The 24,807-nt window shown below is 40.7% G+C and overlaps 2 protein-coding genes and 1 non-coding gene across 4 annotated transcripts; all 3 read left to right on the top strand.

Annotated features, from left to right (window-relative positions):
* The first annotated feature begins 486 nt into the window (after positions 1–486).
* On the top strand, positions 487–10,156 carry pprc1 (PPARG related coactivator 1). The gene is made up of 14 exons (XM_042010337.1): positions 487–613; positions 2,329–2,424; positions 2,540–2,689; positions 2,881–2,961; positions 3,074–5,084; positions 5,418–5,471; positions 6,325–6,385; positions 6,634–6,701; positions 6,846–7,560; positions 7,659–7,859; positions 8,010–8,076; positions 8,161–8,282; positions 8,557–8,708; positions 9,692–10,156. The coding sequence occupies exons 1-14, from the start codon at positions 533–535 to the stop codon at positions 9,790–9,792; spliced, it is 3,960 nt and encodes a 1,319-aa protein (XP_041866271.1). The 5' UTR covers positions 487–532; the 3' UTR covers positions 9,793–10,156.
* On the top strand, positions 8,337–8,476 carry LOC121656182. Its single transcript, XR_006013375.1, has one exon. It is a non-coding gene; the product is annotated as a small nucleolar RNA SNORA50 (small nucleolar RNA).
* Positions 10,157–11,428: 1,272 nt separating the features above from the next.
* On the top strand, positions 11,429–24,741 carry oga (O-GlcNAcase). 2 transcript variants are annotated; one of them, XM_042009946.1, is made up of 19 exons: positions 11,429–11,935; positions 12,545–12,596; positions 12,676–12,773; positions 12,932–13,062; positions 13,169–13,340; positions 13,432–13,530; positions 13,613–13,897; positions 14,020–14,178; positions 14,295–14,485; positions 14,743–15,003; positions 15,110–15,313; positions 15,687–15,861; positions 17,368–17,421; positions 18,834–18,919; positions 19,969–20,073; positions 20,385–20,476; positions 20,589–20,781; positions 20,876–21,035; positions 22,257–24,741. In XM_042009946.1, the coding sequence occupies exons 1-19, from the start codon at positions 11,770–11,772 to the stop codon at positions 22,391–22,393; spliced, it is 2,820 nt and encodes a 939-aa protein (XP_041865880.1). In that variant the 5' UTR covers positions 11,429–11,769; the 3' UTR covers positions 22,394–24,741. The 2 variants fall into 2 exon arrangements, with proteins under 2 accessions (XP_041865880.1, XP_041865881.1); XM_042009947.1 differs by lacking the exon at positions 17,368–17,421 and having other exon boundaries at positions 11,430–11,935.
* The last annotated feature ends 66 nt before the right edge of the window (positions 24,742–24,807 follow it).

Here is a 24,807-nt window from a genome sequence, read left to right as displayed (position 1 = left end):
TAAAAGAAATCAACTAAGATACTTTGGACGTGAGACATAATAGAAGCTGGAAGATCAAATCAGCCTGTGCCAAAAGAGCAGATGACACGAGATTGTTAATAATCAAAATGTGTCCCCTGTAAAACGTTTTTGGTAGAAATCATTTCCATTTGCTTAGATGACCTTTGACTTTATCTAAAATGTCATCCTAATTTTTGTTGAAATACTGCTCATTCCTAACAATGGGGCAACCAAACTATCGAAAAAGGTGACACTGACCTGAAAGATGCTCATGTGTCAAATGAAATAACATAATGTAGAGTCAAATTAAACGCTTCAGTCTGGATTTAGGAAACATTAGAAAATCAGTATGGGCCTTAGTAGATGTAGAACTACAAAGAAACGTGGCCACGTAACCCTTGACCCGCTGCATCGTTTTGCGTCATTTTGCCGGGAATGTTGGACCACGTGTCTCCTGCCGGCGTGCCTGTTCCTCCTCTGATTCACTACTTTTCATTCCGAAACGAGTCAGGGCAGGGAGTGGGTTTGCAAGATGGCGGCGCGGTGGGGAGCAGGCGAGGAGACTTTAACAGCGTGCAATATGGAATTTTTCCCCATGGAAACACTAGACCAGGTACAGAATGTCTTTTACACTTTATTTACAAACGTTGAATGTTGCTGTTGTACGTTTTCCATTGGTTTAAACGTAAAAGTTAAGCTTGCTGGCTGTACTGCGCATGGAAAAGTGACACGTGGATCCAACTGTAGTATCACTACAACTTATTTATTGAATACTTTTTGTGATTATAGCTGGTAGATAGCTCTGGGATTAAGTGTTTAGCAGATATAACTACATTAAAGGGCTGGCATTTTTACATTAGTTATTGTTAGCTAGTGAGTAGCTTCGTTGCTCTGCTAGTGAGAGACAGGTTCTCATCCTCTATAATCGTATTTATTTAAGAGAAATATGAAGTGACAGTTGTGTTTTGTTATTGATAGCCGACTTAACAAGAGTACTAGTGATATGAATAATGTCAGGAATTCACCAAGAAGCTCACTGAGTGGATTTTATTGTGATAGTGGACAAACTGCCTAACACACGTGGTGATAAGCATAAAAATGTTCTCCACAGCCAGTTTCTGTCACGGTTCAACGTGGATTTTATCCTTACTAAACGCCTGACAGTTTAGCAGGTGCTTCATTACCTTTGCTGTAGTCATTTATAGGCATCTTGCCAGCGCATTGCAGCAGTGTGTCGTTAGCTTGTTGTACCCACTTATTCATCTACATCACGTCAATACTATCTGCCGTCATTGCGATCAAAGACACATTTGTTGACAAGCCCTGACACTATTTTATCGACATAGATTTTCATTAAAAAAATGTACGTTTGTGTATATCTACATGTGGTTTAGTAGTGGTGAATCACATGTTGGGATTGTCCACACATGCGCAGAGAGAATTTAAGCGCCACACTCGTATATACATACACACTGTCAACGCAAAGTTAAAAAATAAACCTTGTTTCATCTCACTGATTCTTGAAAGAGAATGAGACAGATAATTTATAACAATTATGCATTTCATTCTGTAGCTTTTGAAACTGAAAATAAGAGACAGGGCCCTGCTTTGGTTTGTTGTAGTGCAAGCAGAGTGCAACACGTGGGCTGGATGGCTTCCCCATTGGACGGTGTGAGGCGAGGATCAAATATGTCTGCGCACTGTATGCACGTAGATGCACACACGTGGGACACTGCTGCATTTAAGTAGAAGTGCTTCAAGTTGTCACTTATGTTTGCAGGGAGCCGTGTGCTGGATTTGATAAAATTACAAAACACATCAGAGCATTTCATTACAGGACAAGGATAGCTTGTAAATTAAACTTGTATTTGTGATATTGATATAATATTTCAGTTTTTTCCTTACAGCTGAATTCAACAAAGAGTCTAGTATATAAGTAAAACTCGACTTTGTTTTTAAATCTGAAAAAATCAAGGTCTAGTAGATCATCTGTTCTACAGTTATGCAAAACCTCTGGAATATATTTTTGACCAATTTTGAATATAAAGTTAAACCCCATGAACTACTGTCCTTTCATGTTTAGAAGCCTTTGCATGTGTTGCAGGCATTTCTCAATAAATTGATTAAAGATTATGTTAAATAATAGGATAATTTTCTGGTCTGTTGTACTTTTACATTCATTTTTTTTTTTAGCTGTGTGTTTCTGACCCCATTTTCTATATTCTGTGTTTGTTGTAACTGCTTGCAGATGGGTTGTCAGATTCATGTTTGAACAGTTATTTGTGTCTGCCACAACAAGGAATCTGAAGTTTCCACCTCTCTCTCTAGACTGCTGGGCTGAGTTCGGGAGAAACTCTGGAGATTCTTCAAAGCTGCTTAGACCCCTCCATCCTGTCCATATTTGAGGACACACCAACAGTGGAGGCAAGACTTAATTTCACCCAAATATTTCAGCAATCTAACAGATTTATTTATTGTTTTTTGTTTTCATTGTCTCATGCTTTCACCTGATTTGTTGTTTGCTGATGTGTTCATTCAGACTAAAGGATTAGATGAGGAGAATGAGGCCACGCTGCTGACAGCCCTGACAGAGATACTCGACAATGTAGATGATGAGAACTTGTCACCCTTTGACACACTGCCTGACTCTGACTTGCTGTCCAACCAGAAGGGCAGGGAACACTCTCCGGTCAGTGCCCAGCTGTCATACATAACTCTAGACATCAAGCATGTGGTTTTCAGGCATGAGGCAGAAAGTGAAAAGTTGACTTCTGTGGTTCTATACCGGTTCTAATCAATATTTCTTTCCCCTGAACTTAAGACTAAAAATGTTATTATTATTTAATATTAGAATTATTTTTTTTATCTTTTATTCTCTAGCTCAGGAGAATGCTGTGTCTGTCTCGTTCCCCACAAGACAAGGACTCAATATGTAGCACAAGACCATTATCAACTGGAAAGGTGGTTTTTTGGGGGTCCTCCCTCCCCATCCCTGTTCAAAAAATCTATATAAACTACTGCTACTGACAGATTCTAGTTGTAACTGGATTTCTGTTTCCCTCTCTATACCCAGAGCCTATCCAGGATGCAAGCACATTCTCTCCAGAGGAGTGATGGGGAGGAAGAGGAGGATTGCTCTCTGACTTTGAGCCCAGATAGGCAGAGTTCATTTCCTGAGCATGATCACCTAGATTGGGAAGGTCTGTCTCTCCCACTTCCTGTCACCTTAGAGCAGGAAGGGGAAGATGGTCTCTCAGTAAGCCTTGGAGACTTTGTCAGGCATATGCACCCATACTGTATGGCCATATGTGTGGAAAATGAACACGGGGAGCAGATGTTGCCTGAAGGAGGCATATTACTTGAAGTTGTGGACCAGGGTGAAAATGGAGAACCCATCTTGGCCATCCCTAACATGGATTTCCCCATTTCTGTGCCATTTAAAGACTTGCCACCAGAAATTGAGCAGAAGGATTCAGATGAAGTAGAAGAAGTTGCCACTGACAGTTCAGAGCATATAATTGTAGATGATAACGAAGATGTAGTGGACAAGACTCCAGTGAAAACTGCTTCCCCTGTGACACCAGGCCTCTGTTTAGATGTGAAAGATGAAATTGTCCTGAAGCGACAGAGAGAAGAAATTAAAACAAAAAGCCGCTCACGGAGAAAAAAGAAAAAGAAATGCAAAGAGCAGCTCAAACCAGCAGAGGGAAGGGTCCTCAGGAGTGGCTCCGTAAGGAAAGTGGCAGAAGAATTGCCAAGAAAACTTGAAAAAGAGTCATTCAGAGAAGAGAAGAGAGTTACAAAGGTTTGTCTTCCTTTAGAGCCATCCTCATCACTTCTGAAGTCTAAGCAAACAAAACCATGCCAAACAGAAAACAAAACACAACAGGATGAATTGAATGGGAAAATCTCCACTCTATCACCTACACATGACACAGTTCTGTTAAGTGGCGTCCCTGCTGATGGTCAGCCCATCTGTTCAGCCACTGCGGCGAGCTCCCAGCAGACCTGTGAAACAGCAAATCGGCTGGTCACGGCCCACGTTGAGGTTGAAGGCTCATCAGCATCTCCATCCATTCACATATCCCCAGTTTCCTCACCGAGCTCTGCAGCTGTTGCCAGCTCTGAATCTCCTGAGATCCCATCCCCTGTTAGCGTGGTCTCTGCAGTCCCAGAATCCAAACCCAAATCGCTCAGTCTGGAGGAGTACAGACGGCTTCGACAGCAGAAAAAACCAGCTCCAGTGGAGAAGCAAGACGACAACAGCACCAAATGGCCCAGCCTCCCAGAGCTTCCCAAAGAGCTCCCCCCTATTCCCTGCTTGCCTGATCCCAATCCAAAGGACCCTAGACGTGCTAACCCCCAGGCAGCAAAAAAGGAAGTTGAGGACGTCAGACCTGCCTGGCAGCCAAGGGGACCAGGTGCACCACCCACCCCTGAAGCACTGTTGGTGCCTCCAGCCTTCATGATCTCCTCATCCAGCAAGGTTGCTGCTGCTACTGCCTGTGTTCCTAAACCACAGCAAACACCTGACCCTTCCCGGCTACCTCCAAAGCCCCTCACTCCTTCTACTAATCTCTGTAATAATTTAGACACACACCCACACACTACTGCTCAGTCTGCAGTACCTTCTCTGAAACCCACTACCCCACACATGTCCTCTGTAAATGGGAACTCTTCTCCTGCTCTTACAGGAGCAAGGGCTGGTGTTGGTGAACTCCCCCAATCGCAATCTGTATTTCCAGATTCTGTACAGCTCACTAAAATCTGCCCCATAACCACTACAGATGTGATCAGTTCTACCACTGCCCCCCACAAAACCACTGTTGTTCCCCAGGAGGTTCCCGAGGTAACTGCTTCTACCTCATTAAATAACCCCAGCACAAATGACAGCAAGTCTTCCAAACCCACCATCATCGGTGACCAGTCATGCTCTTATGTTGCTGCTTTTCCTTCGGACTTCCATAGTCCAGCAACTCAACCTGATGTGCTTGAAACTAAAGAGAAACCCACTACAGCCATGAAACCCCAAAGAGTAAAGAGCACCACTCAGGAGTTGATTGAGGCATTCACAAGTGAAATAGGTGAGCTTAAAGTTAATCTGAGATTCTGTAGCCTAAAGGTTAGTTCAGGGATGGCTGTCCACTTAAATTCTACAGATTTAGAAGATGCTTTGTTTTTTTTTCTTAACAAATGCAGTGATATCTTAACTGAGGTCCTGTGGTTGGCTGATTTGCAAGAACACCATTATCAGGAATTATTTAGTAAATGTTGCTGATGTAGTAAATTTGTTTGGTACTCCAAAAATTAAAATGTGCATGAGTGTGTTCTTGTTGAGCATTTGCGTGGAAGGGCATGTATGCTCAGCCACCCTTTGCTGACAACATATTAAGTATAATTTTTTTATTTTTTTGTAGGAATTGAAGCTTCTGATCTGACCAGCTTACTGGAGCAGTTTGAGGAGACTCAAGGTAACAATTTATTCAATCCACAGTTTTTTATCTTTATATTGAAAACGTGCTCTTATTTGTAATTTTTATATATTTTTTTTCCCCATGTTTCACAACGTTTTTCTTTGTTTTTTGTAATCTAGCATAAGGTGGCTGCTGGTCTGTAGCACAGTGGGACATAAAATTCAGCACTGAGCTAAATGTAGCCAAAGGATCAGTTTTCCACGTTTCATAATCGTACTGAGTAGTACACAACATTGCAGCTCTTGCTTTGGTTAGCAGTAGTGGGTTGGAGGACTTAAAGTTAGGGTACTGTTTCTTTAAATTTAAACCAACTTGTATATACAAGACCCACCAAACAAAAGTAACCTATGGAACAAAGATCAGGTTGTTTTTATGATCCTGAAGCTTATGACATTTCTGAAGAAGTATGTTTAATGTTTAGGTTTAGGTAGGTGGGTACTTGTGACTGTTTTTATAATGTCAGGTTTTAGCTCTACTGAACTATACCCCTTTAAGAGAGACGGATGCTGCAGGAGGCAGAGAAGCTGCTTTGTGTTCTTGTCTGCTCAGCTGCTGGAATTCTGCCCTGTCTGCAAATCCCTTTAACCCTCATCCTTGCTGTCTTTGTTTGGGCGGATGTATCGGACCCAGCACATGATAACAAGTGGTTGGACTGTATATTATGCGCAGTTGCTCCTGTCTGTACCTGCGATTATTGAACCTTCATACAATAAACATGATACCATTGTACTAATACTTGTAACCCCCCCCCCCCAAAAGAATCTGTTCAATTTTATTTCACTCTTTGGTTTTCCTTCTTTCGTTAGTCTCTGTGCTAATGCACTCACATTCCTGTTCCCTCTTCCTTCAGCTAAAGAGGAGCAATGTGTGCCGGAGGTCTCTGGTAGAGCAGCAGCTGTAGGAAACTCAAGGTTAGTTACCCTACAGCCCTCAAGCTGCTCTGTGTGATCGTTTTTTTTTTTTTAATTTGAGAGAAAAACAAAAACTGGAGGATTGAAACCAGTTTTTTCTATAAGTGTGGCGACGTAAACCCACCAATTGCCAAGACCTACCGCAAACCCTGCCATTTTCTGGCCTCAGTCACTGCCCTCTTAAATCTGGAATTAGGCTGAACTTGTGAATTATCACCGACCATTGACTCATTTTGCTTTCCTTGCAGTGTTGAATTGGTCCCAGAGAAAACTGTTGTGGAGCGTATAAGAGCTAATGACCTCTCAAGCACTGCAGGTAATTTAGTTTAGATTTAACTCAACCGAATGAAAAAGACTAATGCTTTAGTACTTCGTATATTTGTATTTCAGTAGATGTTTGTCTGAAAAACTCTTAATCAGATGGTGTAATTGTAGTGCTCATTCTTCCCCTTTACTTTAGCTCTGACTCCTCCAGCCACTCCTCCCCACCAGATGTGGAAACCTCTGGCCCCTGTGACTTTACTGAGGAGGAACAAAGCTCCTGAGGCCTCAAAGTCAAGCCCATCTAAGGTTATCCAGATAGAAGCCCCGCCTCTGCCCTCAGTCAGGTCCCGAAGAAAATCCACTGTTGCTACCACCACTGTAGCCCCTAATCTGGCATGCATGGATCATGACTATTGCCTTCCCAACAAAGGCGCTTCCACTGGAGAGGCAGGCAAGCGCTGGAATGTTAAACAGCAATCTTCCATCACTATTAAACCCATCAAGCAAAATGCTCCAACAACTACACAAACACCCCCAGCCGCCTTGGCATCCTCCTTCCAGTCTGCTACGAATCATGTGACTGCAACCAAAACAGAAGGTTGTCTTCAGGCCAAGTGCCTAGGGAAGAAGATAAACGATGGGCCGAAGGAAAGTTCTGTTCTGGACACTCCAGATGCTTCTCCTTCTCGTCAGGAGTCTGAATCTACTTTTAAAGTCAGAAGCCCCAGGGCAGGACCGTTACGGAGGTCCCATCATCGACATGCTGCTTCTCAATCACCGAATCCCAGGTATAGTCTCAAAGAAAGGACTGGTGGCCGGTCTAGAAAAAGAAGATCCCACCGTTCTCCCAGCCCTGCATCTAGTTGTTCAGACTCCTATTCCTCTCGATCACGCTCTCCAGAAAGAAAAAGGTTTGTTCTTATGTCAGAACATCCTGTTGCTCAACACTGATGTGACTCCCCCCCCCCTCTCGCCTGTTCTTAAACAAATTTCTACATTTTCACTGTAGGTATCGATCCCGCAACTCGAGCAACAGTTCTTGCTCATCCCGCTCATCCTCTAAGTCCTCCCCCTCTCTGTCCCGCTCACCTCCCAGGAAGAGGAGGCACTCATATTCTTCCTCTCGTTCTGGCTCCTGGAGTCGCTCCAGGTCGCGGTCTCAGTCCCCTCAAAGACCAGCACAGTGGGGAAGAAGCAGACAAATGTACAGGTACAGTATATGAATCTAGCTTATCTGTATAGTAGTCCTCACTTGGACTTGATCAGTTTTAGTTGTACATTACAAATGCTTTAGCTTGATTATAAAACAACGAAACTAAGAAATTAAATGCTTCATCTTCACTTCCATTTCCTCCTCCAGCCCTTCATATAGCCACAGTACAAAAATAAAAATGGAAGAGATAAAGAGGCGCAAGGAAAAAGCCATTGTAAGTTGATATATTGTGAGCATCCGGTGCACAAACCAAAATAAGAATATTTTAACTGATTGGTCCAACTGCTTTGTCCCTTAGGAGGAGCGCCGAGTGGTTTACGTTGGTCGAATCCGGGGAACGATGACTCAGAGAGAACTTCATGAGCGTTTCTCATTATTTGGCGAGGTTGAGGAATGTACCCTACACTTTAGAGACCATGGGTAGGTACAGTGCTGGTATTAAACAAGCATATATATTTGTTTTAATTCAAGGTAATGCACTGTCTTTGAACCTTTTTGGTCTTACCTGTGATCTCCAAGGCCAAGCTACAGTGCTATAGTAAATTCAAGCTTGTTCATAACTGGGGCTTCCTGGCAACATTCCCAGGTTTCTCTTTTAAATGCAAGTTACATCTCAAAACCACAAACACCTGTTACTTCCTTCTGACCTTGATATAATTAAAATAAATTGCTAATGTTTGGTTGTTTTTCACAGGGATAATTACGGATTTGTGACTTATTATGACACCAAGGATGCTTTTACAGCCATTGAAAATGGGAGTAAGCTGCGCAAACCTGATGAGCTGCCATTTGATCTCTGTTTTGGTGGAAGGAGACAGTTCTGCCAAACCAGCTATTCTGACTTGGGTAGGCATGCCTTTATATTCTAGACCAAGGGTGCCCAAGCTTTTTGCCTCCAATGGCCAAAGTGAAAACGTACCAGTGAGCCGCAGGCCAAACACAGTGATTTTAAGGGAGAAACACAGATTAGTCATAGTTCATGTAATGCAAATGCATTGTTTTCCATCACTGCAAAGAACTTGCTACAAACATTAATATGGCAAAATAACAATAAAGGCATAGTTAGAAATTAGGACAACAAACAAAAATTGCAGACACTAAATTGTAACCAAATTAATGCAAAATGCCATCAACAACAAATAATGCATGTTCAACAAATTGCTAACACAAGTGAAGCTGATCTTTGGACACGTTAGGTTGCACCTGACTCACTGACAAGGTTTGTCATTGAGGTGTGAGTCAATGTTTCAAGTGTGAAATACTCAAAATTGTTTCGATATGTAATTGGCAGGCGAGATGTAACTGGCTGGCAGGACAAATTTGGCCCGCGGGCCCTACTTTGGGCACCTCTGTTCTTGATGCAACAAAAATCCCTGAAGCTCTTACTGTCAGTGGTAGTAAGCTTTTCAAATATTACTGATGTGGCTTACAGAATATTGAAAATGCTTCCTGCTGTACATTTTAATAGTGTACTCACCACATGCAAAAAGATCACTGAGAACTGCTGCACAAGTACAGCTGGTAGCTCCAAAACCTGAGAAATCTAGTAGCTATTTGGTCACAGTCCAGAAAGAGGATTAAATGTTATTTGTTAGCATGCTGTCCTCTGCTGCTTGAAGTCTAAGAATTAAAGCAATAATTTAGAATTGGTTTTGTAGTGGGATTGTATTGAGTCAGTATCTTACCTGAAGGAGACAACAGATTTGTAAAGTTCTGGCCACCATTAAGATTCTTAGAGTAACATCCATCTATAAATTATTCTATTTCAATATGCAGTGCTTCCCGCCACCCTTAATTTTAACATCCCTTTTTTTTCTTTCTCATTTCAGATTCGAATAGAGAGTACGAACCTTTGCCTACAAACGGCAAGTTTCATGCACTAGACTTTGACACTTTACTGAAGCAGGCTCAGCAGAGTCTGAAGAGGTAACAGGAGGCCTGCCGCAGAAAGCAGCTGACACTTACCTCAGAGCCGATGGCGGCTCCGCACCTGCAACACTGTCTTCACAGTTTAATCGTTGCATTCTTCTTTTTTTCTTTTTTTTTCCACCAAGATAACACCTTCTATTGAAGTGACAATTTATAGGGAAACTGGTAAAAGTAAAAAAAAAAAAAATGGAATATGTGGAAAGATTTTTTCTTCTTTTTTTTATTTAAATGTACAATTGAATTTAAATTGTATGGAGATCATTTTTAAAAGGGTAAAAAATAATAACATTCCCTAATTGCTGGGAAAGAATGTAATGCATTTAAATGTACTACAAACTAAAATAAAGTGAAACAGAAATTATTTACTATTCCACTTGACTGTTTTTGTTTGTTGCTATACTCATAAAGAAACAAAGTGTAGTGCATTTATGTAAATGGATAATATTTAACATGACAAACACAGGTGTAAACAAGTTGTCTTTTTTGCAGAAAACGCAGGTAAATATTTTATCAGCAGTGCTCTGGGTTGGTCCTGATGAATTACTACACAGAAATAACTGGTCATGAAAGGGCTCATCTAAATCTAACAAACTTGGCATATGATTAATCATATCTTTGCTTTTTCTGGTATAACTTGAAATTATTTCCTTCTGCTCAAAGTCTTTGAAGTGGCTATTGGGAGTTTTGAGGTGTTTGAGAGGTGTTTAACCCTCGTTTAACCTGTTTAATATTGTAGCGGTTCCATAGTGGTCCCGTTAATGTTAAGAGTTGTGTTATTTCCCCATGGTTCTAGCTAATGTTATGGGTGTTAGAATGTTTGAGGGGCGGGGAAAAGGTGGGGGAGTAGTTTTTCTTTTTTCTCTCTCGCTGGGTTTTTGGTGGAGACTGGGAAGGCCGAGAAGAGGGGGAGCTGTTGACGAGTGTACGGCGTGGTTACGGCCAACCGTAACCGTTATTGTGAGCAATAAAGCTGTCGTTCTCTAAGAAGCTTCCACCTGTTCTTTACACGTCCGGCAGGACGCTACAATATATACATGCATGTGCATTGTATAATATACCCGGGCTGCAAACTGATTAGTAAACGAAGCCTGTGTATTTGCTGACACGTTTTAGTCAAAACAGATGAATAGCACCTCCCCTCTGTTTGAAAGTGGTGTTAAAGCGCAGCTGCATTCCTAATATGGACTGGAATCTCAAGATGTTAGATAGCTGTTGAGACAACGTACACAATCACATACTAAAGCAAAGAATCTGGAGTTTTGCAAGTTATTGGACTTTGCAACCGCTTTCAGCAATTATTCTGTACCATTTAACATGGCGAGCTTTTTGGTGCTGTCAGTAATGTAATTCAATTAAAACCGAGGCATTTTGACGTACACATTTAAGAAATTGTGTGCTAAAGACAGGAATTAAAGATCATAGGCTGATGTTATTATTTGATTTATAATGTTTTATATAATATAATTTGACACAAAAACCATAAACATAAAATGGGGCCATTTGACACCATTTATTCCTAACATGTCGCGCTCGTGGGACTGCAAGTGTTATCTATCTCACTGCCGCCATAATATCTTTGCAGTGTTTTGTCACGCTCATCCAGTTTTGACTGGTTTGATCTAGTCCCTTGAGCATGCGCACTCGGTGTAAACAGGAAGAACCAACGAAAAGTCGGGTGAATTTTTACCATAAAGAGAAAATAATGGTCGCGCGAAAACGTACGAATATCTCGATTTTCTTGACGTATTAGCCAATATACACTATGATATTTATCACCTGAAAGCAGTTTTGTTTAAATGGTTTAACGTTATTTTCGCAAAAAAAACTAATTCGCTAAAACCATAGCTGGCCAGCATAAAACGGAGAGTGAAGCGATTTATTTCCTCCGGCTTTTGCACGGCAGGTTTACCAGCTAAACCTCAACAGTACTTTCAGATTTTTCTGAATTTTGATAGTGTGCCGAGGGTAATTCCTAACAATGGTTCAAAAAGACAAGACGTTGGAGACTCCTCAATTAGATGTAGAGCCGAGCCCCAGCCCAGTCTCTGGAGAGGCTTGTGTGGAGGCCCCGGGCCCAGTGGAGGACTCCGGCATTGGTATCGAATCTACAGGCCACAGAAAATTCATTAGTGGTGTCGTGGAAGGTAATGTCGAATAAAAATGTTGCTTGGCATATGATCCAGTTGTTACATGTGTGCTGTTAAAGTAGGCCATCTCGAAATGCTGCACTAGTTTAAAGTCTTATGTGTGTGTGTGTGTGTGTGTGTGTGTGTGTGTGTGTGTGTGTGTGTGTGTGGGGGGGGGGGGAGGGGGGGCGCTATATTTGTGGAAATTGCTCGACTTATTGTTGAGTTGCAATTAAATGACCTTCGAAAAAATCAAATCTTTGAAATTGGCTTTTGTTCGTGTTAAATTTACAAAGTGTATACAGAGCTCTCCTGTTTGGTTCCTGGTCACATTATATATCTTTGAACCTGTATATAAAAATAATAATAATAAAAAGTCAACTACATATTCGTGTTTCTGTTTCACTGCATTTTCTTAATTATGACGAATTATGAACACCAGTTTGACTTAGTTACTGTATAGGATATTTTATTGATTAGCACAGGGGGAAATAATGCTTGTACATGTGCATGTGATGATTATCCAGTGGCATTCCTTACACAGACCACATCTTGGGACAAATTATTGGTAACAGTAAAGATGCTCAATACATAATAAAATGAAAACTTTAATGTTTCCTCATGCAGGCTTTTATGGCCGCCCATGGACAATGGAGCAGAGGAAAGAGTTATTCAAAAGGTAAGGTACATACATTTGGTAAGAATATTACAAAATGATATAGGGGGATACTGAGTTTGTACAATGTTGTATTTCACAGGCAGCAAAAATGGGGACTGAACACATATCTTTATGCACCCAAAGATGACTACAAACACAGAATGTTCTGGAGAGAACTGTATTCAGTGGAAGAAGCAGGTGACTACTACCTACTCAGTAGATTTCAGGATAAGCCTTCATGGTGCAAAGAACATGATTTATGCATGTCACCCAAAATAGCCTGAATATGTATGATAAGTTTAAATGAAATTACAAGACCAATCATTTCCCCCAGTTAACCCATAACTATCTTTTAGAGCAACTCATGACTTTAATTGGAGCTGCCAAGGAGCATGGAATAGAGTTTATCTATGCCATTTCACCTGGATTAGACATCACCTTCTCAAATCAGAAAGAGGTTTCTGCACTCAAGAGGAAACTTGATCAGGTATTGCACTTTAGTAATAGTACTACAGGCAATGTGTAAAAAATTATTGACACAGTCGGTCATTTTTTGCTGTATTTAATTGTTGCTCCCTCTGTTTTCCCTTCAGGTTTCTCACTTTGGTTGCAAGTCATTTGCCTTACTTTTCGACGATATTGACCACAACATGTGCCCTGCTGACAAAGAAGTATTCAGCTCTTTTGCACATGCTCAGGTTTCCATTACTAATGAAATCTACCAATACCTGGGAGAGCCTGAAACCTTCCTCTTCTGTCCCACAGGTACCTCAGTTCTTCAGCTGGATTCTTTTCACATTTTACTTATTTAATTTGCTTATTTATGTATTGTTTCTTTATTTGCCTTGAAATGTAGAGTACTGTGGAACATTCTGCTACCCAAATGTCTCTCAGTCCCCCTACCTTCACACAGTTGGAGAAAAACTACTGCCAGACATTGATGTGCTATGGACAGGCAAGTCTAAATGTTTTCTGTCAAATGGCTGGCATGCATATCAGTCATTGAAAAACTTAATTATTTTTTCCCTGTTTTGTAGGTCCCAAAGTGGTGTCCAAAGACATCACCGTGGAGTCCATAGAGGAGGTATCAAAAATCCTAAGAAGAGCCCCTGTAATCTGGGACAATATTCATGCCAATGATTATGATCAGAAAAGACTTTTTCTTGGACCATACAAGGGCCGCTCCACAGAGCTCATCCCCAGACTAAAAGGTGTCCTTACTAATCCCAACTGCGAGTTTGAATCAAACTTTGTAGCAATCCACACTTTGGCCACCTGGTACAAGTCTAACATGAATGGCGTTCGCAAAGATGTGGTCATGAGTAAGTATAATGCTATGATGTTTATATTGTGTAATGTCTCTATGAGGTTAAATTAATGTTGTAGGATAATGCAGGATATTTATTAATGTGCCTTTATACTTAATTATTTTGCTCTCTATTAGCCGATGGCGAGGAAAGCACTGTATCCATCCAGATCAAGTTGGAGAATGAAGGCAGTGATGAAGAGTTGGAGACTGACATGCTCTACAGCCCCCAGCTTGCTCTGAAACTGGCTCTTACAGAATGGCTTGGAGAATTTGGTGTGCCTCACCAATACAACAGTAAGAGCAATCCAAATATTATTTGTATAATAACATATTTTCTAAAAAGGCTTTTGGGAAGGTAGTGACCAAATTCATTATGTAAAGCACAATATAACAACACTTTACTCTTTCAGGCCGACAGGTGCCTCAGAGTGGTGCCAAAAGCACAGCCATTGATGTATCGTCTATGGCAGCTCCATCTCTTTGTTCCTCTACATCAGTCACAACTGTTTTCCAGCAGCCCATCATGTCGCCTGCCATTCCTCCTCTGTGCCTGGATCCACTCCCACACCCCATGGTAAAAACACCTCAGGAAGAGGAGGAGGTGAGTTGACACACAGTAGTTAGTTGCCCTTGATCAACCCAAATGGGTATGGCATGCTCATTTCTGACACAAAGTTCTTGGTTAAAATCAGTATGTTTGGTTAATTTATCTAATTATTTTACACCCATCAGTCCTTCTCTATGATTAAATTCTTGGCCTCAGTTTTCTCTTTTATGGTTTGGTAGAACACAGATCTGTTTTTACTAATGAGCATCAGTCTATTTTTATAAAATTAATGTCATTCAATGCTTGTGCAGGTGGATGTGGAAAAGAAAGACTCGGATGAAGAGCCCATGGAAATGGTGGTTGAGAAGCAAGATGAGCCTGAGCCAGAAGCAGAAGCTGACCCAGAAAAGAAACATATTGGTCCAACTTTGGCTGACAAAATGACTGAAGACCTAAAGCCTATGGATACAGACAAGGAGAGTCTGGCAGAGTCCAAGTCGCCTGAGGAGTCAATCCAGGAGGATTCTGGGAGTGATATTGCTCCCATGCAGACAGATGATCAGCTTAAACAGGTGCTTAAAGATTTTCTGACTCTGTTCTTACTTTTACATTTGCAGCTTAAGGAAAAACTATGTTAAAATAGTCTTAACTCACATTTCTGCCTATTTGTGCCTACAGGAAGTGTTTGTGCCTGGACTCAATGAAAAGCCACTGTTCATAGCAGAGCCCCTCACACTTGAAGACCTGTGCTTGCTGGCAGAGCTTTTCTATCTGCCTTATGAACATGGACCCAAGGCCATGCAAATGTTAAAGGAGTTCAACTGGCTAAGAGCCAACAGCAGCGTTGTTAGTGTCAACTGCAAAAGGAAGGAAAGTGACAAGGTGGGTCAATTCATTGAAATTGGGTTGTGTAAGAAAATGAGGTCTGTGTGAGGTCTGGAACTGAAAGCAAAATGGTGGATGTGTATTACCCTTACTGACCATCGGGTGGTGTTGTGATGATTGCAAATGGAGTGTGTTTGTACAGCAGATGGGTCTGTGTTTGTTTAAACAAGAGCCTCCCTTATTAAACCATCTGTTTTTTCCCAAATTACATCAAGAGAGCGATGCATATACAGTTTTTATACTTGCACAAGCATTTGGGTTAATGAAATCTATTGCTTTTTCTACTTATATTTGCTGTATAAAGAATGACCAACACAACACAACAATGTCCCTTTTTTAACTTTATTTCCTTCCTCTGTGTTTCACTCAGGTTGCAGAATGGCAGTCGCGGGCAGAGAAGTTTGAGGAGATGTGCTGCTCAGTCATCCAGATGTTCACACGGCTGTCAAATACAGCCAACCGCACCATCCTTTATGACCTCTACCCTTACATTTGGGACATCAAGAGCATCATTTCTATGGTCAAGTCTTTTGTCCAATGGCTAGGTATGTATGAAAGGAACCACAAGGCCTTTTATTCTTAGAGAGCAGTAGCTTAGCATAAAGTCTGGTAATCCTGACTTTTGTTATTCTCAGAGATGCATTAAAAAAAGTTGTTTAAAAAGATGATTATATGGACCAAAGATGTGTAACAGATACATCATTATTTGGCTGCATGATTTTTGTCGTAGTTCAGGGCTATTTAGTTTATTAAAACAAAATTGTATATAATGCATCTTTCACAGTCTACTTAACAGATCCAAGATTTAAAGCACTCTGGCTCTTAGTATATGGACATTACCCGTGTATAGTATATGGTGAGAATTAGCAGCAAATACAATCACTTGTAATAGGTTTCAGGTTTATATTAGATCAGCTTAGCAAAGGTCGAGCAACATGCCTGAACTTCTGAATAATTATGATTCTATAAAGTGATCCTGTTTCACAAAAAATTGTTTTCTTTTTTCATCAGACTGAATGCCGCTTGCATTGCTTGCATCAACCCTGATTATCCCATATTAAGTTGTTCCGTAACGATGATGTTTTGAATTGGGTTTCTGTGGAAAATGTCCCAGCAGGGTTACTGCTGCTTGCTGTGTATCGAGTAACACCACTGCTACATTCCCTCACAGACACACTTGCTTCCATTTCTCTTGTCTGTGGGGATGGGTGCCAGTGGAAGTCCCCATCCCCCCCTCCCCCCCCCCCCCCCCCCCCCCCCCTCCTCCATGCCCTAGCGCGCACGCGAGCTTGAAGAGCAAGTTGACTGACTCACTGTGGAAGGCCATTCTGGTGCATAAACAAAGAATCAGAAATATCTGAAATGATTTACCATGAAACATAATAATATTGTAGGAAGTTTTGCACAGTTGCCTCATTGAGTAATCTCTAAGATGAGGTTTTAGGGGATTTTTTTTTCTCCCCTCAAATAATCTGCTCAGTCTGTATCAGAGATCCATTGCCTTATAAGAGCCAAAATATTCTTTTCTCTTTCTTTGCCACTATACCCCCTTTGTTGTCACATTTGTTTGATATGGTGTGCTCTGATACAGGTTGAGTGATACTGATGGATAACACTTCCAACTTTTTGGAGTGGTTTTTGGTTAATCTGAAGCACCAGCATGGCCTGTAGGTTACTCCCTGTAACCCAGTTTCATTTACAGGTTTCTGTCCTGTCCAGCTATATGGTAAAGCTGAGATCTCAGCCCACAGTAGTACACAGCAGGCAGCATACCCACACTGGAAAAACCACATCAAAAATTCACACTGCAGACTTCAAACACTAGCATCATTGAGGAAATCAGTGCCCCATATATAGTTACAGTCTTATGTTCCTCTTAACTGCAGATTGCCAAAAGGTTTTTTAAGTGGTAACTTCTGCTGATCAGTCTTTATATTTCCCCTCGAAAGGAAGCTTTGCAGACGGCACTTAGTCAAAGCCTCCCTAATTATTGTACTGAGAACACTTACTAATAATTATTTTCTACTGTTTTCTCCCTTTACTATGTACAGATGGAAGAATCCACAGTACAAGTTTCTACTGCTATTGGATCGACAATGGCCGATGTATGCATAGTGCAGGCGTCAATTTCTTTTGTTCATGTTTGAAATTGATCTTTGTCATTTTTTTTTCTTAAACCAAATTCATGGATGTAAAAGAATGAATTTAATGAAAGGAAGCAGTTCTCCGGATGAAGTCACATCTTGCGCAGCGATTTGGGTTTGGATTCCAATCGTTAACACCCAAATTTCTCTTTGGCAGCATCGCTCTAACTTACTGTTTTTGTTTCTGTCAGTAGGCTTATAGAAATGGCTCAGACCAGCCTGATGCACCTACCCAGAGGAACTTTGTGCTTGGCTTTTAAATTTATTTATGCCATGTGAAAATCATCCTACACTCAATGTTTTTGATTGCAGTGAGCTCATCCACAGCAGGTGGACTATGAAGGATTAATGTATGTCCAATATTGTTGTTTTTAATTTGGATAGCCATGTTCAGTTCCTTCATGTGGGTGCATCAGCATGCTGTGTTGTCAGTTCTTCACAGGAATTGTTTTGGATATCAGTGTGAGGTTTATATGTAAAGCAGGGTTAAGTGTCCTGCACGCGCGCTGCATTTGTCTGGTCACATGACAGGGTTTCTTGTCAACCAGGGAGGATTTTGTTAGCAGCAGTGCCGTTGTTTATAAACTGTAGGAGCCCTGCCTGTTTTAGATATATGGCTCTTTTTATGTGTTTTGGTCCTGTAGTGTATTCAGCTGTGCTTGGTCTTCATTGGTGCTGTAAGTAAGCTGGGAAGCCCTTTAATTCAGGGGATGTGGCTACTGCCACTTCCATCTTCCTGGTTTTTAATGACTTATGCTCCTCCGTCATGTGACAAGGCAGATAAGATGAGAATGTGACTTCACACGGGGTGCTGAGATCTGTGGGGTGATGGCAGCTAAAGCTTTCTGTTGTGGTCCATAGACAGCATGGATTATGGCTCTGGTGGTCATTATGATATTTATGAACCCCATCAGCTTTACAAAAAAGTGCTATCCTTACTGAAAGACCAAGGATGAAAAAAAATGCACAAGATGACTTACGTCTGGCCTGCATACCATATTGTGTGGGGCTGTTTTAGTTTTGTACATTTGTTCTTTTTCTTTTTTCCTTTTTTTTTGCTTTATATAATTTAAATAGGTGCACAGCTGATTTATAAATGTAACTTCTGACTTGCACCTGGAATTCCTCAAACATGAGATTTAGGTGCCTGAGCCCCATCTTATTATAAGATGTTTATTTTGAATATAGTTTATTTATTCCACATTAGGTACTTTTTATGTCTTAATGTTAAAAACAAAATTAATGTATTTATATTTTATACTGCTACTAGATACATATTGCCCCCTTCATTCCCATCCCCCCCCACTCTCTTCATCTGTATCAGAGAGCCCCATCCTGTGGTAACAATGTCCGCTTGGCTCTGCTCCTAACAGGGTGTCGTAGTCAGTCCTCAGCACAATTCCTTAGAGGAGACCAAGAGCCCTGGGCCTTTAGGGGAGGTCTAGCAGGAGAGTTCCAGGTATCTAATGCAATCAAATGAAAAAAAAAAAAGTGCTGCGAGAAAGAAAACTACGGCAAATTTGCAAAGGTATAAAGGGGTTTGGTCTGTCGAAGGTGAGCTGATTTTAGTGGGCCCATCTTTGCAACATATAGTTTTCATCCCCTTCACTTCTACTCCAAAAAGGGTGTTATCCTTGTATTGACTTCAAAATATTATCAGGCTGCGTGAGTGGAATGGGTGACTTGAACCTATCCTGACAAAGCGCATACAGCCAGTGTTTGGCGTGGCATTTATTGAATAATATTAGTTTCTTTCAGCAACTGCCCAAGGAGATGCTGCTTTTCCCTGGCGCATGCAGCGCAAGCGAGCATGGCTAGGTTATATTTTCATGACATCTCATTTCTTTGCAGGAAAGCACAGCGCACAAATTACCACACCAACTTTTTGCAAGCGCACGCACAAGCATCGCAGCGCCAGCGAGAACGCAAGCATGTATGCAGTGGGAAAACTCCATGATTAAACACACCTGTCTAGTCTAAAACTGTTTCCAGCCAAGACTTATGCAAACAACTGGTATAGTATTGAGTAACTCGGCTCAAATTTGATGTGCCCCACTTGTTTTTTCCTGGAGTTTTCTCTGTATTTCTGCGCCAGCATCATTGTTTTTCTCAACAGGAGGGTCCTGCGCAGCGAAATATTGCGATGCCTTACAAAAGGGAAAGGAGCATCTCCTTCAGCCAGTAAAACCTTAGTCAGACCAAAACACAACCCTTTTATGTTTGAAAAGCAATGTGTACATGATTGTTGCACTATGGTTCTTGGCAAAAATAAGAAAGATGTGTTGTTTGCTCTTGTTGCACACTGTCAGATCAACAAGGAACACAGTGTGATATATTAATATTTTTATTAACAGTATTTGTCATTTTTAAGCATTTTGCTGTAATCTGTAGTTCCTTTTTGAGTTGATAGTGGCTCAACTTAGCAAATGCACAGTGAGGCGATCAGCCAAAGCAGCACACGCCAACTTTTCTCTGTGAAACTGAACTTTTTTGTTTTGATACCCACAGAGATTGTTGCCAATAGATGGGGCAAACGATCTTTTCTACCAACCTCCACCTTCTTTGCCGACCTCCAAAATCTATACCATAAGGCCGTACTTTCCCAAAGATGAGGTAAGATGCTTGTTAGTGGGTAAGGTCAAACTCCTCTACACTTCATTTTTACAGGAACTCAAGTAGTTTGCTATGCAGGTTTTTCTTTTAATATATGGGTGCAGAAATGATTGAGACCAGATGCTAGTATTCCCAGAAGAAGTAGCCCAGTTTAAGCTTAATTTACCACAGTGCTAATCTGCTTGGTCCTTGTGGTACTTTCATTGGTTTCGCTTTGATTGTGTGATGTTAAAATGTCTCATAATCTCTTAAGTTTCTAAAGTCTTTCAAGTCATCCACTAAAATAAAAGCTGTATCTGCTTCTGTTGCAGACTGCAGTCTATAAAATATGTAAAGAAATGTACTGTGAAGGAATGGAGGATGTGCCATTCCCTGAGGAGGATCCTGATCTCATAGGAGACAGGTAAAACACCGAGATGTATTTGTTAACAATCAGCCTGGCTAAAACCTCAGCTGTTTTCTGTCCCTTGTGATGTGCATCATGAACTCAGTAAATCCTCACTGTTTGTTCATAGGTTGGTGGGAGGACTCCTGACCCTAAGTTCAGACTATGGTTTTGTGCTGGAGGATGATGATGGGATCTGCGGTTATGCTCTTGGCAGCGTAGATGTGAAACCTTTCATCAAGAAGTGCACGTTAAGCTGGATTCCCTTCATGCAAGAGAAATACCACAAACCTGACTGTGAAAAGGACCTCACAGAGGCAGAAGTATGATCTTAGTCCATCTTAGTATCACAACATCCATGAGTATTGTGCCTCCCGTTCTTGAATTTACTTTACAATCTACTTTTTATCTTTGCAGAAGATGATGCTGAGTTTCCATGAGGAGGAGGAGGGTCTTCCAGATTCTTTTCTGTCCAACTTCCCTTCTCTCATCAAGGTTGATATCCACGCCAAAGTAACTGACCCAAGTGTGGCCAAGAGCATGATGGGGTGTTTGTTATCTTCCCTTAAAGCCAATGGTAGGTGGCTGTAAACTATAGTTATTTAAAATTCAGCATGTTTAGTTTAAGTAAGCCCTGTTTTCTAAACTTGAAAAGAGCTATATTCCCTTACCTTAGCAGGACCAGTAATCTGAAACAAAATGAGAAAAAGGAGGAGTTCAGATTTATAAAATAAGGACTAACACACTAAGACAGGGGTCTGCAACCTTTACAGTCCAAAGAGCCATTTTTCCCTCAGCCCAGCTAAATTAAACTCGTTTGGAGTCGAAAATGTTTCAAGACCTTTTGGAAAAAAAGACAACTTATAATTTTTAAAGGTCCCATATTATGCTAAATTCACTTTCTAAAGGTTTTCTAATAGTCATATGTCCTCATAGACTGTGTATGAGGCCCAAAAATTAGAAAATTCTGTCAGCTCTCTCGCTTGCTCTACGTTTTAGCAATTGTGAGCTCAAACAGGTCAGTCTGAGATCTTTCCCTTTGTGACCTCATGAAGGGAAATCCACTACCTCCAGTAGTGGATACTCCCAATGACCCACCTCCTGGCTAGCTGAGCCTGCCCTCTGAAATCACTGAGCGGGTGCCAGCTAAAGTCAGATCCTATCCGCAAGAGGGACGTGGACAGTCACCACTTATTAACATTTAAAGGTTCAGACACAGAAACAGCCCGTTCTTAATAGAGCTCACTAGAACCACATTTGGAATGGCTGAAATTAAAGACCAAGGCTGAGTTTGGGGTAATACACTTTGAAAACAATGTTGTTGAACCTCTGATACCTATATGAAATTGTTGAAAAAATGTATAATATGGGACCTTTAATGAATATGTTCTGTAGGAAATTTGTTGTCAGTTTTGAAGAACCACATTTTTATTTATTTATTTTTATTTTTAGTTTCCAACATAGTGACAAGAAAAATAGAAACTGGTACTTTTAGTGTCATTATGTTGTGAAAGTTCAATGCAAACATTTCATGAAAAAGAATTGCATTTATTAAATCTGTATTTGAAAACATTAGTTAGTTCTTTAGCCATGTATTAAGAGCCATTGTGGGAGATCCAGAGAGCCACTTGCAACCCAGGAATCTCCGGTTGCAGACCCCTGCACTTTGAGAAATAGTACTGAATCCTGTGAACAAGTATAGAGCCAAGTATAATCTTGTTATGGAAGTAGTATGAGTTGTGAGAATGTTTTTCATAATTTTGGTTCTTGATCTGACTGCCTTTTCTTTTACTTTTAGGCTCCCGTGGTGCATTCTGTAAGGTTAGACAGACTGACAAGAGAATGTTGGACTTCTATAGTAAGCTGGGATGCTTTGAAGTGGCCAAAATGGAGGGCTTTCCCAAAGATGTGATCATCATGGGACGCAGCCTTTGAGGAAACATCCTGATAAAGTAAACAAAGAGAGAGCATGTAGACTCAGCCTAAACATGTTTGCTACCTTCATGGAAAACTTTCATGGCAATTTTTTACTACATTACCAAACCATCTGGGGTAACCCAGGCAACTGTCTTTTTAGGATTTGTCTGAAGAAGCACAGCAGTCGAGACACTTTCCCTGTGCTACCCTCTAATGTTATTGCTTAATTGGATTCAGCAGATCCAGGGCTGAAAGATCTAAGGAGTGATCAGTGGTCGCTCCAGTCAGCAACATACAAGTGTGGAACTTTAATACTGATTTTGAGGGACCCACTCTCCAGACAGAAGAAAGAGATGGCTTCATAAGCCTTTTTCCATTACATGGATATTACTCCCATACCCTAACACAGATAGTCCATGTCTGAATTGGTAGCAGAGCTGTGAAATGAGGGTGGCCCTATCTCAGGTAGAGTCTTAAATGACCCTCATGTCCTGATGTCCCATCTTGATGCAACACACAGATGTTGACCTAAGTAGGACACAGGATGCTGGATGTGAGGTGCTTCACGAGCATTTGCCTTTCAGCATCACAGCAGTATTCTGATTTGGCCCACAACATATTTTGAGATGGAGGCCTTTTAAATGTGAAATAAGTCTGTAGACATGAAGGGTGGAAACTTGTAGCTTATGAGAGTCATGAAACCCTGAACAGAACATTGCTGCAGACAAAGAGAAACTATGGATGAGAGTAAACCAGGAGGTGAATATCTGTTGAAAGCAGTAGAAAAGCTTTCACAGGTTTACAAATGTGGTTCTCCGCTTAGCTCTGCTGTATATAATGACAGCAGGTTTGGGGGCTTTTTTGCTTATTTCCCCTCCAGCTATTGCCTTTTGGTTATTTGCTTTTGTATTTTAGGTTTATATTGCAGAATTCATTATCCTCTGTGAAGTTCATTTTAACATGTCAGTCAATCACAGCTAGAGATGAGTGATTTTGTACATTTGGCTTGTTGTTGCTCAAATCCCAGAGATTTGACCTGGCACTGATGGTCACATCCCTCAGTTTTGCCCCACCAGATTCTTGACTTCAGCCCAGAAACCTTTCAGTAAACTAAAACTGACTGAAAAGCTCATGTTGTACTGTAAGTTATGTAAAATGACACATTTTCTTAATGCCATTGAAATTTTAAGTTTCAGTATTTGTAAGTTTCTTTCCAATATTTTTTAGTGTTTGAAATGTTTGCGTTGTTGCTCTTTGAAAGACTTCCTATTAAGATTACCCAGTGGGACCAAAATATTTTCTTCTGCTATGAAAGATGTGATGTTCTTGGCAGCAGATGTATTGGTTAACAGACTGAATACTTAGTACCTTAACTTCCCACTGTTGAAAACTCAGTTCTTCATAACTACTTATTCAAAATCTGAATTGTAAATTAACAGGTCATATTAGCTGCAGTCTCAGTCGTGTTAATAAATGATTGGTTATCCTTAATTGTCAATTAACATCAAGCATACTTCCCTGCATTATTAGTTTTCCCCTCAAAATTGCATATAAATGAATGTACTTTCAGTAGAGCTCCTGGAAGTTGTGCTAGGGGTCATTTATATTGTTAAATCCTGTACAAGATCCCCACACTATTCAGTTGCAGCTGGAAAGATCAGGAGCAGAAGTTTGTTGTTCTCCTCTCTGTCCATGGCATGTCTTATATTCCAACTCATTTAATTTCCAATTTGTTTTATATATTAAGATGTTATTTAAAGAAGCGCTTTGACCATTAGTGTTCTTTTGGTTACACAAGGATCATCAGTTGCTCTCCTGTAGCTGCCTGTTAATGTGACGTTTTGAAGCTGTGCATTCATAATGTGCATGAGATGTGTTGGATTTGCTGTGGCAGACATTACGAATAATCTCATCTGATACTACTTAAAGGAAGAAGCATGCCACTTACAACTATGAGCATAATACTGTTGTGCTTAGACACCCCTGTAAACATTCAGTTATAAAGTATCAAAGTTGTTTTATTTTTCCTTTGTTAAAGCGGTGTGTTTTGCTCAAAAGAAATGAAGATACGGTCCTTGTTACCAGCCCCTTGTCCTATACAGCTGTCCTCCCTGTTAGCAGATCTGTGATTCCTCAAGTGAAACTGCACCAGACATTTACATTTTGTTTTAAATGGTTGATTTTGTTGATGCTCAGACTTTCTCCTCTGCCAACTGGATCTCTCAAAAAAGACTGAAGAGAAAGGGCTTCAAATGTACATTTTGATTTTAGGGGTTGGGAATGGGGTTATTAAAGTGATAGTTTATCATTGTAAAATTTCTATGTAATATACATAATATTAAAGACTAATAAATAATCTGAAGTGACTGTGTTGCTTTGTGTTTATTTTGTTGCACTGAAGTTTCTGGGATGTTTTCTGTTCAAATAGGTAG

The sequence above is a fragment of the Melanotaenia boesemani genome, chromosome 16, assembly GCF_017639745.1.
Source record: "Melanotaenia boesemani isolate fMelBoe1 chromosome 16, fMelBoe1.pri, whole genome shotgun sequence".
NCBI classification, from domain to species: domain Eukaryota; kingdom Metazoa; phylum Chordata; class Actinopteri; order Atheriniformes; family Melanotaeniidae; genus Melanotaenia; species Melanotaenia boesemani.
Note: the sequence above shows the minus strand (reverse complement) of the source record. Positions and strands in the feature narration are given on the sequence as shown.

Coding starts and splice junctions, on each gene's coding strand:
- pprc1 (XM_042010337.1), top strand. CDS start 533: ATGGCGGCGCGGTGGGGAGCAGGCGAGGAGACTTTAACAGCGTGCAAT. Junction 2,690..2,880: donor AGGGCAGGGAACACTCTCCG/GTCAGTGCCCAG, acceptor TTTATTCTCTAG/CTCAGGAGAATGCTGTGTCT. Junction 6,702..6,845: donor TGACCTCTCAAGCACTGCAG/GTAATTTAGTTT, acceptor CCTTTACTTTAG/CTCTGACTCCTCCAGCCACT.
- oga (XM_042009946.1), top strand. CDS start 11,770: ATGGTTCAAAAAGACAAGACGTTGGAGACTCCTCAATTAGATGTAGAG. Junction 12,774..12,931: donor GTATTCAGTGGAAGAAGCAG/GTGACTACTACC, acceptor ACTATCTTTTAG/AGCAACTCATGACTTTAATT. Junction 14,179..14,294: donor TGTGCCTCACCAATACAACA/GTAAGAGCAATC, acceptor TTACTCTTTCAG/GCCGACAGGTGCCTCAGAGT.